Here is a 15,819-nt window from a genome sequence, read left to right on the forward strand (position 1 = left end):
ACCTCACTGACCCGCCGCAGACACCCTCACTGTCCTCACCCCTCTTTCTGTCTCGGTTTGCCTGCTGCCTCCCTTCGTCCCGTGTCTTCCAAGTGCGTGGCTGACTGCGCCTGAACAAGACGAGTCCGCCGATACCCCCCAATGCTAGGGTTTTGTCGCTTGCAGACTCACGGAGGTGCGTGTTTTCACCTCACACCTCACCGTCCCACCGCTGCGCCAGCCTCCATCCTGTCTGCATGTGCCGCTCACTCAGTCCGCCTGTCCCATGACTTCTGGAGGCATAGGTCGATCCGCGCGATCGAGACGAGTCTGTCAACACCTCGAATGCCTGCGGTTCTACCGTGTCCGAACGCGCTGAGGCGTGTTTCGTTGAGCTGTTCGCGGTCTCACCGCTCACATCACGTGGGTTTTCTGCTGCGACCCTTGCAGATTTACAGCATTTGGGTGGACTGCTAGGTATGTTTGACGCTGTACATATTAATGCAGTGCACGCAAGATGAGGTATGTTCATGATGCACTCCTTCCAGTACAGAGCGCTGAGCACAATCACAGGCATGATTCGACGGCTGCTCAATGCAGAGTGGCCCGCACAGTGCGATCAAAGAACCGCCGGGGATGCGGAGACTCGGGATTGGATGAGTGCTATCCTATTCATCTGCCGCATCACCGTGTCTCGTACGTGACCGTTATTCTCCGCCACGCCGTGTCGTCTCGCAACCAGCGAAGGTACGCGTCAGACATTACATATTCGTTGCCTCCAAATCTGATCACTCTGTTGCTAGCCGACACCGACAAGGCGTCTTCTTGTGCCGGGCCCGCGTGCGCTCTGCCTCGATATGCAGGTATGATCTCTGCTACCAGGGTGTGGTAGTGTGCTCCGGTTTGTCATCGGCTGGGGGTGCGATGTAAAGTCTTAGGCCTTGTCAAATTACTCACTTCAAATTGGCCAGTGCGGCAACCAAATGTGTGCCAAATTTTGGGAGGTCATCTGAGATGAGCGCTGTATCGAGTCTGATGGGCTGTACAAGGGTACAAACGATGACTGGCTTGAGTGGATCAGCGTGTACTACAAAGAGCTTGGCGTAAACAAGTATATTTTGCGCACGGTCCTGGTCGACCTGGAGCCCGGTACCATGGACTCCGACCAATCTGGTCCCCTCGGCAGCCTCTTCTGCCCTGGCAACTTTGTCTTTGGCGAGAGTGGAGCTGGTAACAATTGAGTGAAAGGACATTACAGACGGTGCAGAGCTCGTTGGCTCTGTCCTCGACGTCGTTTGCAAGGAGGCCAAGGTATCTTAGTCACATATGTACCGTACCCGCAGCCAGTACAACCAACTCTAATGAGTCATGACTTGGTCTCTGTTTGGCGACATCGGAATCTGACAAATGAGAAGTGATGAGAACCATCTGAGAAAGGCACGAAACATCGGCGAATGGAAGTCCGCTCCTATTGCACAACGTAAAGACAGAGTGCGGGTGATTCGTGAAGTCACCAGTGCTGTATCATTACGTTGTGGGCAGGATCGGGTAACCATGCTGTTGACTGAATGGCCGAGCACTGTGTTCAAGCAGGAACTCTTGCAGCAAATGGTACACTGACCTGAGCGAATGAGTGAGCCCTGAAGTGAGGAACAAATTGCGGTCTCATGAGGCAGCACACTCGGTGAATGAGAATCTTACAATGGAGGGACTAGTACTTACACTATAGATCAATTACACGGCAACCGGCAATCTGAGGGTCTACAGTAGAAGCCAAAGCATGAGCTTCTGATGGGCACTGACTCACAAAGCCAAACAAGACCACCGCCGACACGGCCTGCTGGGACGTCCATGTACATTGTACATACCCCTTTGGACGAGATCAGGCTACACCGCTCTCTGACTAGCACCATCTCACTCACCGCTCCCCAACTACTATGTACTCACCACAACACATGTCCCTCTCACTAACCGCCAACTCGGACTTCACGTCTGCCCGACGCCATGCCGTCGAGGCTAGCAGGTGAGTTGTGCTCACGTTGCTGGTCTTGGGCTTCGCCGGTAACCTTGTTGCCCCGTAGCTTCACCGTCTTGCTGACCGCTGCAACTCCCGAGGTCACACGCATTCGTATTCATCGCTCTGTACGTACACCGGAATTACATCTTGCAATGGGAGACACTCACAAAGGACTCCCGCAGTAGCTGACGCGCAAACACGAAGCTCATGCGGCTGGCCGTTCCGCAAACGATGCACACGCGGCTGGCCATACCCAACAAACGACGCAGTTGCACTCGCCGAAGGCCGCTGATCAGTCGAGGCAACGCCTGGCAGATGGTGGGTCGCCGCCAGCGATGATGGTGCCCGAAGACGCACGGACAGTCGGTCACGTCAGCGGCCGATGCGCCGGACGCATCCGAGCGACGCGTCTGGAGAGGGTACGGACGGCGATGGTGGACGTGTTTGCAGTGGCTGAGACCACAGACGCGGACGTGGTTCCCGTTGCCGGAGGCGCTGTAGCAGGCCCGACAGACCTGCATGGATTCTCCGCCTTCACTCGCAGTGGATGGCCTGCCCGATTGCGCGCGAGCAATGTTCACCACGCGGCCCAGATCACACGCCGCCTGTCGACCCCGCGAGCGAGACCAGCTGCTCGCTGGCCATCTGTTCTGCGCTGCATCTGCGAGCAGCGATTGACACGCCTGTACGGCAGATCTCTCCGGTCGCGTACTCACCGTATCCCATCTCCAAGCGCTGGTTGTACGACACACCCAGATCGACGGCTGCGAAGTGGCGGATTAGCGTCAGCACCTACCAACGCGCGGATGCACGTCCCACGGACACGGCGAGTCAACGCGCCAGCCAGGGTGGTCATTCGGTGCGGTACGAATGCTGACTGGGCGAAGACACGACGGATCGACGTCCGGCGAGCAGGGTGCAGAGCGTCGGGCACGGCGAGAATAGGGATGAAGGGGAGCTCCAAGTGCTCTACAGTTTGGTCAACACCGTGCACGGTGGTCAAAGACAACACACCGGCCGCGTTCATAGCTCGGATACGCAGCTGGCGCGGGCCGCTTGCGATTGGTAACCAACATCATGTTGTCCGCGGGCACGTTCGCTTACTGGCGCTTCTCGACATTATATCACGCGCGCGATGGTCACCGTTCAGCGCAGCAAAGTCTGTCCTGCAGTTGTACAACGGTCCGCGAGGGGAAGCCAGCAGCCCGGTCAGCACTGTCCACCTCGGTCGAGGGATGGAACACCAATGGGCTCGCACCTTTGCGAATCCTTCCGGCCGTCCGACACGCAGTGGGACACTGTCCGGCGATTACTTCGCAATGCTGCCACTAGCTGTTCGCCGCGCAAAGCATGGATCGCGGTGCTGCACGCGGCGGCTGCTGTTCGGTGCGTGCGGCGAGGGTCTCGACCTGCGAAGACACGACAGATCGGCGTCCCGCGAGCAGAATGTCGGAACGGCGATGGTGGAGTGTACGGCGCAGGGTGGGGGGCCTGCAGCTTGATGAGTCCGGGCTAATTTCGCGGATGCAACAACGATGCTTACGCTGGACTGACGTGCGATGCTCGAGGGGGGGGCCACGGACAGACCTGTGGCTCCGATGTCCTGGCGTGAATGGGCCGTCTGTCCATGCGTCGTTGATCGGAGTGTCGTGGATTGCTGAGCAGATTCGGCGGTGGTGGGACGTCAAGAGGCGAGGAATGCGGGCATTGACGCGCTCCAACCGAGCACGGAGCGGGAAGAGAGCGGGAGAGTGGCGGCGGGCAGTAGAATCGTGCGGCTCGAGTCCAGTACGCAGCTGCTCATAGGTGTGCAAGGCGATCCTGTAGCTAGTCAGCGTGCAAAGGCAGTGGTAGACGTACCGTGTGTAAACAGCGCGAGACACGAAGGGAGCCACCAGGTGTCGCCCGTGGAAGGGACCAAATGTGTGTTGCCCTTCAGCGACTGGAAATGGCACATACTCACGAAATCTGCCTGGTCTCTGCACACGCCCTCGCGGTCTCAGCGCAAGCACAAGTCCAAGTCGGCGACGGGCGTCTGTCCCGCGCAGACTGTGATTCAGGATTCACACGCCTCCTTCATCCATTCACGTAGCCTGAACCCATCCCCTCATGTCCTCTCCTCCGTGATGATGCTCGCAACAATGCGCGGCGTCGTCGCTGTGCAAAACAACCGCGCAGCTGCGGCCCTACACATTCGAACGCTCGACGCTATCTCGACGCCGGACAGTTTTCCGTACATACCATCACAGTAATCTCTAGGTGAAATTGCAATGGCTCCAGGGTCTACTCGCAACAGCTCCGCGATCATGGAGGAGGAAGACGACGTCGTGGAGATCAAGAAAGCAATGGCGACTGGGGGTGCGGCCAGGGACAGCGCGAGCCCTGTCTCATCAGGTAGGTTTGCTACTGAGTAAACACACATTCGCAGGCAATTGTCGCGCTGCATCGAAGGCTACAGTGTGATACCGCCACGACTCCCGCTAGTCCCAACGTCATCGCACTTGTTCACTACTCATAGTCGTGCTTCCCGCAAAGCTTGCTCACGCGCTTCCCAACAGTACCACCCATAGTATGCTACTGCATTGCCTCGATCCTCATGACCGTCGTGAACAAAGTGCGCACTCCTCCCGCTCGCCCACCGCATCCCGCACTGACCTGCGCACCCACCGACAGTTCGTCGTCTCCGGACGAGAATTCAACATGACTTTCATCCTGCTCTGCGTCCAGTCCACCGTCTCCGTGCTCTGCGTCGTCGCCGCGAAGCGTATGGGCCTCATATCCTTCCGCGACTTCGACACGCGCGACGCGAAGATGTGGTTCCCAATTAGCTTCATGCTCGTCAGCGTGATATACACGGGGTCCAAGAGTTTGGTATGTCCTTCTCACAAAGGAGTCGTTGGACGCGGGATGGCGGCTGATGGTGGTTGGTGTGCAGCAATACTTGAGTATACCGGTGTATACGATCTTCAAGAATCTGACTATTATTCTTATCGTGCGTTCGCCTCGCTCTGACACGCTCTCTGCTGCTGATGCGCTCGTAACGTCTAGGCGTACGGTGAGGTCATCTGGTTTGGCGGTCGCGTCACCGGCCTCACCTTCGCCTCATTCATCCTCATGGTCAGTCCTCGCCATGCCCGTCCACACGTCACTGACACCCGCGCAGGTACTCTCCTCCGTGATCGCTGCGTGGGCCGACATCAGCGACGCGCTGACCGCCGGCGACCCCGCGGTCACGGAGGGCCTCGGGATGCTCGCGACGATGCGCGGCGTCGTGACGAACCTGAACATCGGCTACTTCTGGATGTTCATGAACTGCGCGGCGAGCGCGACGTACGTGCTCTCGATGCGGAAGCGCATCAAGGCGACGGGCTTCTCGGACTGGGACACGATGTTCTACAACAACCTGCTAAGCATACCCGTGCTCGCGGCGTTCTCGATCGTCGCGGAGGACTGGGGGACGGAGAATCTGAGCAAGAACTTGTGAGTGGATGGTCTGCGGTGTTGGGTGTTGGTGCTGATGGCTACGATGCGTGTAGCCCGGAGGCGACGAGGAATTTCCTGCTGTTCGCGATCGCGTTCTCGGGCGCGGCGGCGGTCGCGATCTCGTATACGACCGCGTGGTGCATCCGCGCGACGAGCAGCACGACGTACAGGTGCGGTGCCCCCGCTGCTCCACGCCCGGGCTTCTGCTGACGCCTCCGCCCAGTATGGTCGGCGCCCTGAACAAGCTGCCCGTCGCGGCGTCAGGGATGATCTTCTTCGGCGACGCCGTGACGTTCGGCTCCGTGAGCGCGGTCAGCGTGGGCTTCTTCGCCGGGCTGGTGTACGCCATTGCGAAGAGCAACCAGAAGAAGGCCGAGAGCGCCGCGACGGGCGTCATCCCCCTCAGCAGGAAGCCGTGATGTGTGGCGGCGGTACCGAAGGGAAGCACCGTGGCTTGCGCCTCGAGGGCGTGGGCGTTCTGATATCGGACGAGGATGACGGGGCGTGGGGAGCCTGGTGTCTATGCCCGCAGCGCGCGACGCAGGGTGTGTGGGTGGCGTGTCCTCGCTGGCGCGGTGGGCCGCGGGTGTGCTGTCGGTGGGTTCGGACAGGGTTTGACATTGGACAGTTGCAATTGGGACAGGGCGGGTACTACAGCGCGATTAGACCCTCGTTTTCGGTGTATGTAAGTAAGTGGGCTGCGGAGATGTACGATGAACCGTACGATACAAAGACGGCTATTAAGTAACACACTTTTTCCGTGAAAAGGGGCTCGCTACAATTTGAAGGCGCAGTACGTCGGATTTACACCGAGCCCCGGGTCGAATTTAAATGTTGAAGCCCAATAGAGCCCAAAACGGGCCGCGGCGGCGGCGGCGTGAGGCATGCTGATGTTACACCCTCCATATGTACCAACAGCAGACTGGCACTCATGTAAATCACAGTCCTTGCAAAGCGACGTCAGGAGTGCTAAACATGCTACCCACAACGTGAAACGCTGAGGGATTGAGGGGATGCGACCATGGTGGCCGCTGGTCGGTGAGCGCTTGAGTTGAACATCGCACGAGCCGCCTTTCTCGAGAGCAGAACTACGAAACATTGCACACTGAGCTACGCAAAAGGGCACATACAGGGGTAGTACTGCATTGTGCGAATTATGGTGATTTTCTCGAGATTATCAGAGCATGTTTGAATGCGCAGTACGGCGGTCTTCGTCGCATCGCAGCGAATAATGATCTGTGTTACGTTGAATCTGCCCTTGTTTGGCTCCGGGCTGCACCCTAGACAATGTATGCTCGCTCCGCTCGCAATCATAGAAGGTGCATTGGGATGGCAGCTGCGGGGGGAGAGACAGCGGACATAAGGCCTCGGCCGCTGTAACGCCGCGACGTGCGGGCGAGGGCGATGTCCTGGCAGGGACGTCAACAGAGGCCGAGCGCGATAAAGGGCGGCGCGTCGATGAGGTCACTTGACTCGTGTTCAGACGCGTCTTCAGCTGCTTCGATCCCCATCTCATCGGCCCTCCTCCCATCCTTACCCTCGGCCGATCTGCTCGCCCGCCCCTCTTTCCACCACCACCACCTGTAGACTAGCCAACATGCCCGCAACGGAGAGCACGAAGGAGGCCCTCCACCCCCCGCGCCTGGCCTCCATCTTTGCCGGGTCGCCCAGCGCGCCCGGCACGCCTGTGCACTCCATCCAGACGATGCGCAGGAAGGCCGCCGGCCACTCGGGCCCACTGACCAAGATCCTCGTTGCGAACCGCGGCGTGCGTCCCCCCATTCTCCCAGCTATGCGAGTACGCTGTCTGACCCGACGTTGCGCAGGAGATCGCCATCCGCGTGTTCCGCACCGCGCACGAGCTCGCGCTGCACACCGTCGCCATCTTCTCCTACGAGGACAGGCTTTCTGCGCATCGCCAGAAGGTGCGTCTCCGCCGCACACCCGTGTATCATCGCTCGGCGCATTTGTCTGACCGGCGCGCACGGGCCCACAGGCGGACGAAGCCTACCAGGTCGGCAAGGGCCTCAAGCCCGTCGCCGCGTACCTCGCGCAGGAAGACATCATCCGCATTGCGATCGAGCATGGCGTCGACATGATCCACCCGGGGTGAGATCCCCCGCTCTGCCGCGCACAGGCTGATGTCGAGCTCGCTCCCTCTTTGCGCACCCCCGCGCCTCCACAGATACGGCTTCTTGTCTGAGAACGCGGAGTTTGCCCGCAAGGTCGAGCAGGCGGGCCTGTCGTTCGTGGGCCCCAGCCCGGAGGTCATCGACCAGCTTGGTGACAAGACGAAGGCGAGGACGATCGGTGCGTCGATTCCCGCACTCGCTTCCTATACGCGGTGGTGCTGATGAGACGTGTACAGCCATCCAGATTGGCGTGCCCGTTGTTCCCGGTACCCCTGGACCCGTAGACTCCTACAGAGAAGCTGATGCATTCATCCAAGAATATGGCTTCCCTGGTAAGTCTCCCCTCGCAGCTCCGTCTCCCAACACCCAGCTTTGACGGTTTCCAGTGATCATCAAGGCCGCCATGGGCGGCGGAGGCCGCGGCATGCGTGTCGTGCGCGAGCAATCTGACTTCGAGGCCTCTTTTGAGCGCGCCGTCTCAGAGGCCAAGTCTGCTTTCGGTGACGGCACCGTCTTCATCGAGCGCTTCCTCGAGCGCCCGCGGCACATCGAGGTGCAGCTCCTCGCGGATGCGCACGGGAACACCGTGCACCTGTTCGAGCGCGACTGCTCTGTGCAGCGCCGCCACCAGAAGGTCGTCGAGGTCGCGCCAGCGACGCACCTCCCCGAGGAGGTCCGCCAGGCGATCCTCGCGGATGCGATCAAGCTCGCGAAGAGCGTGGGCTACAGGAACGCGGGCACGGCGGAGTTCTTGGTCGACCAGATGGGGAGACATTATTTCATTGAGATTAACCCGCGTATTCAGGTCGAGCACACTATCACTGGTGCGTGCTTACGTCGTTCGGTATGTTGATATCTGACATGATATTGATACCGCGTGTGCAGAGGAGATCACGGGTATCGACATCGTCGCTGCCCAAATTCAGATCGCGGCGGGCGCGACGCTCCCGCAGCTCGGCCTGACGCAGGAGGCTATCACGAAGCGCGGCTTCGCCATTCAGTGCCGTGTCACGACTGAAGACCCGGCGCAGAACTTCCAGCCTGACACCGGGAAGATTGAAGTGTACCGCAGCGCGGGTGGGAATGGTGTCCGACTGGACGCGAGCTCCGGCTTCGCTGGTGCGCAGATCACGGTGAGCTCATGGCGTAGTCTCTTGTTGGGAGGGATGATGCTCAATGGGCTTGGGTAGCCTCACTATGACAGTTTGCTGGTGAAGGTCAGTGTCAGCGGCACTACCTATGAGGTTGCGCGGAGGAAAATGCTCCGTGCTTTGGTCGAGTTCCGTATCCGCGGTGTCAAGGTATGCTTAGTTCTGCACGAGAGCCACTGCGGTGGTCTGAACGAATATTTTGCAGACCAACATTCCTTTCCTGCTGCGTCTCCTCACTCACGACGTCTTCATCGGCGGCAAGACATGGACGACGGTGGGTATCCGCATACAGCGTGGTCCCATAATCTTTGCTCACGTCAGCAACAGTTCATCGACGACACGCCCGAGCTGTTCAGACTGGTGCAGAGCCAGAACCGTGCGCAGAAGCTGCTCGCCTACCTCGGCGACCTCGCCGTCAACGGCTCCTCCATCGCTGGCCAGCAGGGCGAGCCCGGGCTCAAGGACGAGCTCGTCGTCCCGCCCTTCCAGAACCGCGAGGACCCGGACGGGCCCCCGCTCGACGCGACACTGCCGTGCGAGCAGGGCTGGCGCAACATCATCGTCGAGCACGGGCCCGAGGCGTTCGCGAAGGCCGTCCGCGAGTACCCCGGTGTGCTCATCATGGACACGACGTGGCGCGATGCGCACCAGAGCCTGTTGGCGACGCGCCTGCGCACGATCGATATGGTGAACATCGCGAAGGAGACGAGCTATGCGATGGCGAATGCGTTCAGTCTGGAGTGCTGGGGTGGCGCGACGTTCGATGTAGCGATGCGCTTCTTGTATGAGGACCCGTGGGAGCGTCTGGTGAGTCGGTGCGGTGGTTGCGGGTGGGTGGGAGGTGCTGATTGGCGTGCCGCAGAGGACGTTGAGGAAGCTTGTGCCGAACATCCCGCTCCAGGCTCTTGTGCGTGGTGCTAATGGTGTTGGTTACACTAGCTACCCGTAAGTTATTGCGTTGGGCGGGGACCCCGGCAAGGTGCTCACGTTCGGTCTAGCGACAATGCCATCTACGACTTCTCGAAGAAGGCCGTCGAGAATGGTTTGGATATCTTCCGTGTCTTCGACTCCCTGAACTACATTGGTGAGGATTTACTGAATACTGTATGCGTCTCAGCTGACGTTCTCTCACAGACAACGTCAGTTGCGCAGTTGCATTGGATCCTTAGACAAACTGACTCTTGTACAGTTGAAGCTCGGTATTGATGCCGCCAAGAAGGCTGGTGGTGTCGTCGAGGCAGCCGTCTGCTACAGCGGCGATGTCGCAGACCCCAAGAAGACGAAGTATACGCTTCAGTACTACCTCGACTTCGTCGACCAACTCGTCGGCGAGGGCATCCACATCCTGGGTATCAAGGATATGGCGGGCCTTCTCAAGCCCCATGCAGCAAAATTGTGAGTGTAGTGCCAGGCGTGAAGTCAGTGAAATTACTCATGACGTTGCCTCTTTCAGGCTCATTGGTGAAATTCGTAAGAAGTACCCCGACCTGCCCATCCATGTGCACTCGCATGATACCGCCGGCATCTCCGCCGCGACGATGATTGCAGCAGCATCGGCAGGCGCCGACGTCGTCGACGTCGCCATCGACAGTGTGTCCATCCGCTTCTGTTCAACATTTATCACAATATTCACCGATGATCACCAGGCATGTCCGGATTGACGTCGCAGCCTCCGATGGGTGCCGTATGCGCTGCCCTCGAGCAGACTGGTTTGGGGACTGGTATCCGCTACGCTGACATCCAGGCACTGAACCTGTACTGGAGCCAGGTGCGCATGCTCTACAGCTGTTTCGAGGCGAATGTTCGTGCCTCGGACTCGAGTGTGTTCGACCACGAGATGCCGGGAGGCCAGTACACCAATTTGATGGTGAGTGTTGGTTGTGACGTTCGGAGCTCGCGTTGAATTTGCGTGATGGTACAGTTCCAAGCGGCTCAGCTCGGTCTGGGCACCCAGTGGACGGGTGAGTGACTACATCGTTGTTGTGAGGGTCGGAATGGGGACTGACGCTTTCCCGAAGAGGTCAAGAAGAAGTACATCGAGGCAAACGACCTTGTAAGTGGTGTCGTAATGGTAGAACGTCAAGATGGGTCTAGACTGACATGTGTTATGCGAAGTGCGGGAATGTAATCAAGGCAGGTCTTCGGGATCAGCTTCGCTGCGGATGTGGCTGACGTCTTTCCAGGTCACGCCCACGTCGAAGGTTGTTGGCGACTTTGCACAGTGGATGGTGTCGAACAAGCTTTCGAAGGAAGAGGTCCTCGAGCGCGCAGACCAGCTCGACTTCCCGTCGTCGGTCGTCGAGTTCTTCCAGGGATACCTCGGACAGCCCGTCGGGGGCTTCCCAGAGCCGTTCCGGACGAAGGTCATCAGGAACAAGCCCAGGATCGATGGCAGGCCCGGTGCGAACCTGCCTCCTATCGACTTCAAGAAGACGAAGGCGGAGTTGCGCAGCAAGTTTGGCAAGCACATCACGGATGCGGACGTCACATCGTACATCATGTACCCCAAGGTATTTCTCATGCCCGAGTTTTACGGATGGTTGTGCTGAGTGACCATCAATATCAGGTCTTCGAGGACTACCAGGGCTTCGTTACGAAATACGGTGACCTCAGGTATGCTTTGTAACGCTGCAATCTCCGCCGGGTGCTGACCTTGCTGTCGCGTAGTGTGATCCCGACCCGCTACTTCCTGGGGCGCCCCGAAATCGGCGAGGAGATGCACATCTCCATTGAGAAGGGCAAGGTGCTCATCATTCGCGTGATGGCTGTTGGGCCTGTGGTCGAAGGGCGTGCGCAGCGTGACGTCTGGTTTGAGGTCAACGGAGAAGTACGTCACCCGGAAAGTCCGCGTCCATTGCCCCTTACTCATCGCCGAATAGGTCCGCGCGGTTGCCGTTGAGGACAAGAACTCTGCAGTCGAGACTGTTTCCCGCGAAAAGGCTACTTCTGACCCGGGTTCTGTTGGCGCGCCGATGTCAGGTGTTGTTGTTGAGGTCAGGGTTAAGGAGGGCGCGGAGATCAAGAAGGGTGACCCCGTTTGCGGTAAGTCTGCTCTTGACCAGTCTCATTCATCGGATTGTTGACGATGATGCTTTCCAGTCATGAGCGCCATGAAGGCACGTCTGTTTTATCTTCTGGCTTCGGCCTATACTTACTCTGAATCTTCAGATGGAGTCCGCCATCACGGCGCCTGTGTCTGGTCATGTGAAGCGCATACTCGTTCGCGAAGGTATGTCTCCTTCCGCCGGACGCACTGAGGTCACCGAATGACGTGACTTCTTACAGGGGACTCTATCGCCCAGGGCGACCTTGTCGTCGAAATTTCTCACTAAGCACAAGCACGTCGGACGTCCTCACGCATTGCATTCTCGCGCTGTGTCTAGTAGTGTACGAATATGCCGTAGAAGTAAACACAATATGTTGTCACGAATACAATCAAGCTGCTTCCCGAGTCATTAGAATAGACCGGTTGATTCCCTGAGTGTGCTTCGCCGGCGAAAGCGAAGTTATGAGCGAATATTGCGTAGTAGATCAATCGGCCGGGTACAGCTAACGACGTCAGCTCTAGCTATTCCAAGCATCGGTCAATTGCTGGCGGTCTCGCGCAGCAGCACAGAAGTGCCGATGCTTCCTCCGTGCTACAGATAGGTGAGTGACCTCACGCATACGGATCTTAAGGATTGCGCAATGTCAATACGTAACGACCACTAGTAGTTGGAAGTCGCCGCTGAATACACCGTCCCTGGCGCTATGGTACATCGGCCGATAGGCAATACAGCTGTCGTTTGAAGATATGTGACGCAGTTTATGAAGAGGCTTCGACCGATGTGGACGTCATCTTGAACGCCCGAGTGCATGCTTCTCGTAACAAGCAGCGTAAGAGGAAGTGTCCCCGCACCAGCGTCCTCGGCCGTGCGAATGTGACGATCCCAGGGGATGAAATTCGTGGGTCAGACGACCTCATCGTCGCCATATCCAAACCGTATGACTTGTCGACGGTGTTTGTCCATAGGTGACTCGCATCGGTTGAAGTAAATCCATGGCCGAACAAGAGAGCCCGCCTCTACCAAGTGCTTGCGCCCGCAAGACTTGGCGGCCCTTGTCAGAATATGGTATCTTTCCTCACCAGCAATACCTCGCCCGCGTTTGAAATTTGCGTTGCGAGATAAGAAGTCCTTTCACCTTGCTCATCGAGCTTTAGTTCAGTAAATTTTCAAGCAAGGCCCCACTGATCCCGGCCGCGCCCAACACGCCTCTTCCTGCCCGTATACTCATGTCCCGACTATCACTGATCAGACCGCCCGCTAGAATGAATGGCTTGCATACGAACCAATAACACTCGCTCCTTGCGCCTTCAGCCCGCCCAGAGCCAAAATGGATTCAGATTCGCCGCTTCAGGTTTCGCGAGGCGTCCTCCGAGAAGTTCGCGGTTCATTGATCGAGACGTGTATGACGCCGAAATTCATGAAATGCCAATAGGCTCGGTGTTCTTGCGGGTCGTTCACGTACGCTGGCAGGTCGAGAAACGTAAATGTCTACACAGACTGCGTCAGTGAACCTCGAAACCCGTTCTAACGACGCACCAGGTTATGATTCAAACTGAAGCGATGTTTAATACTTCTTTTCGACGCATGGAAACAGGAACTGCCTTGCTTTGATCAGTGAAATGAAAACACGGACACCATTGCAGAAGAGAATGGTGGAAGAGTTCTGACCCTGAAGGCAGCATCTATCTCGTCGAGGGCTCACACGAGGCTAAATTCGTGCTCCTTCTCTTGTCCGTGTTCTTGGCTACAGAGCCCTGATGCTAGATTTTTATGTGACGAATGGAGGTGTCCGCACGGGCTGCAGTAAGCGGACATATGCATGAGATCGCTGTTTCCCGCGACGAGCACACGACCATACGCCTGTTTGCGACACAATCAGAAGGTAGAGCGGACCAAAGATAGCCCCGGTGTGTGACGACCTGCAAGTGGGAGGTTACAGCATATAGAGACGGGTGAATCGGAGGACGCACCGGAGGGTTTCGTAGTTGTGGTCCATCCCAGCCGTATCAGTAGTTGCGTCCGGTTCCCGGATGTTCCCATACATTGATCGCTAGTAGTGCAGGATTATATTACCGGGGTCAGTCGCACTCGCAGGACACATCGGCGTTCAGTATGGCTGATAGTCTATCCGATGTAGCGATACGGCAGGCGGGCGGACGTGCGGCTGAGGCATGCTGAAGGTTTGACACGGGTAACGCATGCCTGTGACACTGGACTGCAGCAGTCCCACCGCCAAGCAGCAGGGCCGCAGTGGCCCGCGTTGACGTCGAGAAGGAGGGCGGCGATGCCCACTCTATTTTGTAGCCATACATGGACGGCTTCCACGGGTCAGCAGACCCATATTGCGTGGTCGATTGGGGGAGGCCCGTGATGCTTGCTCCAGGTTTGTTCCGCGTGAGGAGGTGAGAGTGTCAGTCGACACTCCCATGTGCCTGCGCGCGAAGGATGGTCGGGGCGTGACCCGGGTGTCATTCAACGAAGGTAGCTCGGTTCGACTCACCGTCGTGAAGGAGCAAAGCTAGCGCACATTTCGTACAAACTGCTCAGCCACCTCAAGTTCTACCGTTTTCCATCCTGGTCCAGACTGTGAGTGATGTTTGGAGAGTCAAGTCCACGTCGATGAATAAGTCACGCTGAAGTGAGCGAGATCGGCATAGATTGCAGGGCCTTCGCAGGTTGACCGTTCGTTCGGTCATTGTAGCTCGAGCATAAAGCAAGTTCGGCTTCGGGTGCAAATATCACTGAGTGCCATGTCCCACCAACAGGTACTAAGATGGATGAACATGGTGCCGGGCGTTGAGTAGAGGCTGGAGGTGATCAAAGATCGCTCAGACGCCGATCCCGCCACTGCGGCTGTTTGTCCCTGTTTGCCTCGCGCTCAAACTCGCTCGATCCTCGTTGTCGACATCGACGACCGCCAGAGACCATCCAAAAGTACATCGCCCACCATGGTACGTGATCATCTAGTTCAATCTATGGAGACAAAGCTGAAGGATCCTCTCTAGCCTCCACCAAAATCCAAGGGTGGCAAGATGCTCAGCCTGATCAACTGGCGGCTGAAAGTCACGATCAACGACGGTCGCGCGTTCGTCGGGCAGATGCTCGCGTTCGATCGACACATGAACCTCGTCCTCGCGGAGTGCGAGGAGTTCCGCCGCATCCGTCCGAAGAAGAAGCCCGGCGAGACGGAGGCGGGCCCTGTCCAGGAGATGAAGCGCACCCTGGGTCTGGTCATTTTGCGCGGCGAGACGGTGGTCAGTTTGTCGGTGGAAGGGCCGCCGCCTGTCGTGGACGATGACAAGAAGAACATGGTACGTCCTTCTGTTGCGATTTTTCGTAACTGGAATACGGATCTGACGGGTTGTGCTAGCTTCCGTTCGGTCCAGGAAGAGGTGCACCTGCGGGTCGTGGGATGGGTATGATGCCACCAAGTGCGTCCACTATTCCTTTCCTGTGATTACCCGCTGATGAGACCGATGTGTACAGTGGGTGCTCCCGCACTACAACGTCCTCCGATGCCCTTCGGTGGGCCCGGTGCACCAGGTATGCCTCCGGCAGGCTTCAGGCCCCCTGGCTTCCCCGGTGGCCCGCCAGGCATGCCGCCCTTCGCCCCCCCTCCCGGCTTCTCCGGGCCTCCTCCAGGGTACGCCCCTCCCATACTCTTCTGATTACCTCGGGAGCTTACCGAGTCCTGTGCAGCTTCCAGCCTCCGCAGTAAAAACTCTCAGCGCAAAGCCGTGTATTGTATTTGTTCTTTTGCTCTCGCATCACTGACACCAAGGAAGAGTGTACTTGCCGTCCCGAGGAAGGCCTGTCTAGAGCTTGAGCGGACGCTTTGGGTGGGTATATCAGTGCGTTATTAGACGACGCTCGCGTGGCTGGTCGAGGAGTACCGATTGTCTGCACACAGCTACTTACATGGTGAGACTGGCGAAAAGGTTTGTATGGCACCATGTATGTATGTACGTTCTTGCACTGGAGTACTTGTCATCTCATTGAGCGAGGCCCTC

The 15,819-nt window shown here is 57.9% G+C and overlaps 4 protein-coding genes across 4 annotated transcripts; all 4 read left to right on the top strand.

The window, feature by feature from the left end:
* The first annotated feature begins 2,141 nt into the window (after positions 1 to 2,141).
* C8Q71DRAFT_477113 (uncharacterized protein) lies at positions 2,142 to 3,708 on the top strand. Its single transcript, XM_047918797.1, has one exon. It carries the CDS (start codon positions 2,332 to 2,334, stop codon positions 3,496 to 3,498), a length of 1,167 nt encoding a protein of 388 aa, XP_047781747.1. The 5' UTR covers positions 2,142 to 2,331; the 3' UTR covers positions 3,499 to 3,708.
* Positions 3,709 to 4,553: 845 nt separating this feature from the next.
* On the top strand, positions 4,554 to 5,898 carry C8Q71DRAFT_703053 (uncharacterized protein; the record flags this gene model as incomplete). Its single annotated transcript, XM_047920290.1, has 7 exons — positions 4,554 to 4,610; positions 4,670 to 4,867; positions 4,932 to 4,988; positions 5,045 to 5,113; positions 5,160 to 5,476; positions 5,533 to 5,649; positions 5,703 to 5,898. Coding segments are annotated over 7 exons (1,011 nt in total), but the record flags the coding sequence as incomplete, so codon positions are not given.
* A 1,062-nt stretch (positions 5,899 to 6,960) lies between these two features.
* C8Q71DRAFT_745801 (pyruvate carboxylase) lies at positions 6,961 to 12,217 on the top strand. The gene is made up of 26 exons (XM_047923028.1): positions 6,961 to 7,247; positions 7,306 to 7,404; positions 7,476 to 7,588; positions 7,665 to 7,789; positions 7,848 to 7,943; positions 7,998 to 8,435; positions 8,497 to 8,744; positions 8,802 to 8,912; positions 8,968 to 9,036; positions 9,090 to 9,569; positions 9,625 to 9,707; positions 9,761 to 9,846; positions 9,897 to 9,901; positions 9,952 to 10,157; positions 10,216 to 10,352; positions 10,409 to 10,629; positions 10,684 to 10,723; positions 10,781 to 10,815; positions 10,878 to 10,895; positions 10,946 to 11,272; positions 11,329 to 11,375; positions 11,430 to 11,589; positions 11,642 to 11,804; positions 11,862 to 11,878; positions 11,931 to 11,991; positions 12,048 to 12,217. The coding sequence occupies exons 1-26, from the start codon at positions 7,077 to 7,079 to the stop codon at positions 12,092 to 12,094; spliced, it is 3,603 nt and encodes a 1,200-aa protein (XP_047781749.1). The 5' UTR covers positions 6,961 to 7,076; the 3' UTR covers positions 12,095 to 12,217.
* Positions 12,218 to 14,404: 2,187 nt separating this feature from the next.
* On the top strand, positions 14,405 to 15,773 carry C8Q71DRAFT_477223 (uncharacterized protein). The gene is made up of 6 exons (XM_047918798.1): positions 14,405 to 14,760; positions 14,815 to 15,120; positions 15,180 to 15,240; positions 15,296 to 15,452; positions 15,509 to 15,648; positions 15,720 to 15,773. Exons 1-5 carry the CDS (start codon positions 14,758 to 14,760, stop codon positions 15,525 to 15,527), a joined length of 546 nt encoding a protein of 181 aa, XP_047781750.1. The 5' UTR covers positions 14,405 to 14,757; the 3' UTR covers positions 15,528 to 15,648; positions 15,720 to 15,773.
* The last annotated feature ends 46 nt before the right edge of the window (positions 15,774 to 15,819 follow it).

Source organism: Rhodofomes roseus (genome assembly GCF_022264815.1).
Source record: "Rhodofomes roseus strain CIRM-BRFM 1785 chromosome Unknown C8Q71scaffold_5, whole genome shotgun sequence".
Taxonomy (NCBI): Eukaryota; Fungi; Basidiomycota; class Agaricomycetes; order Polyporales; family Fomitopsidaceae; genus Rhodofomes; species Rhodofomes roseus.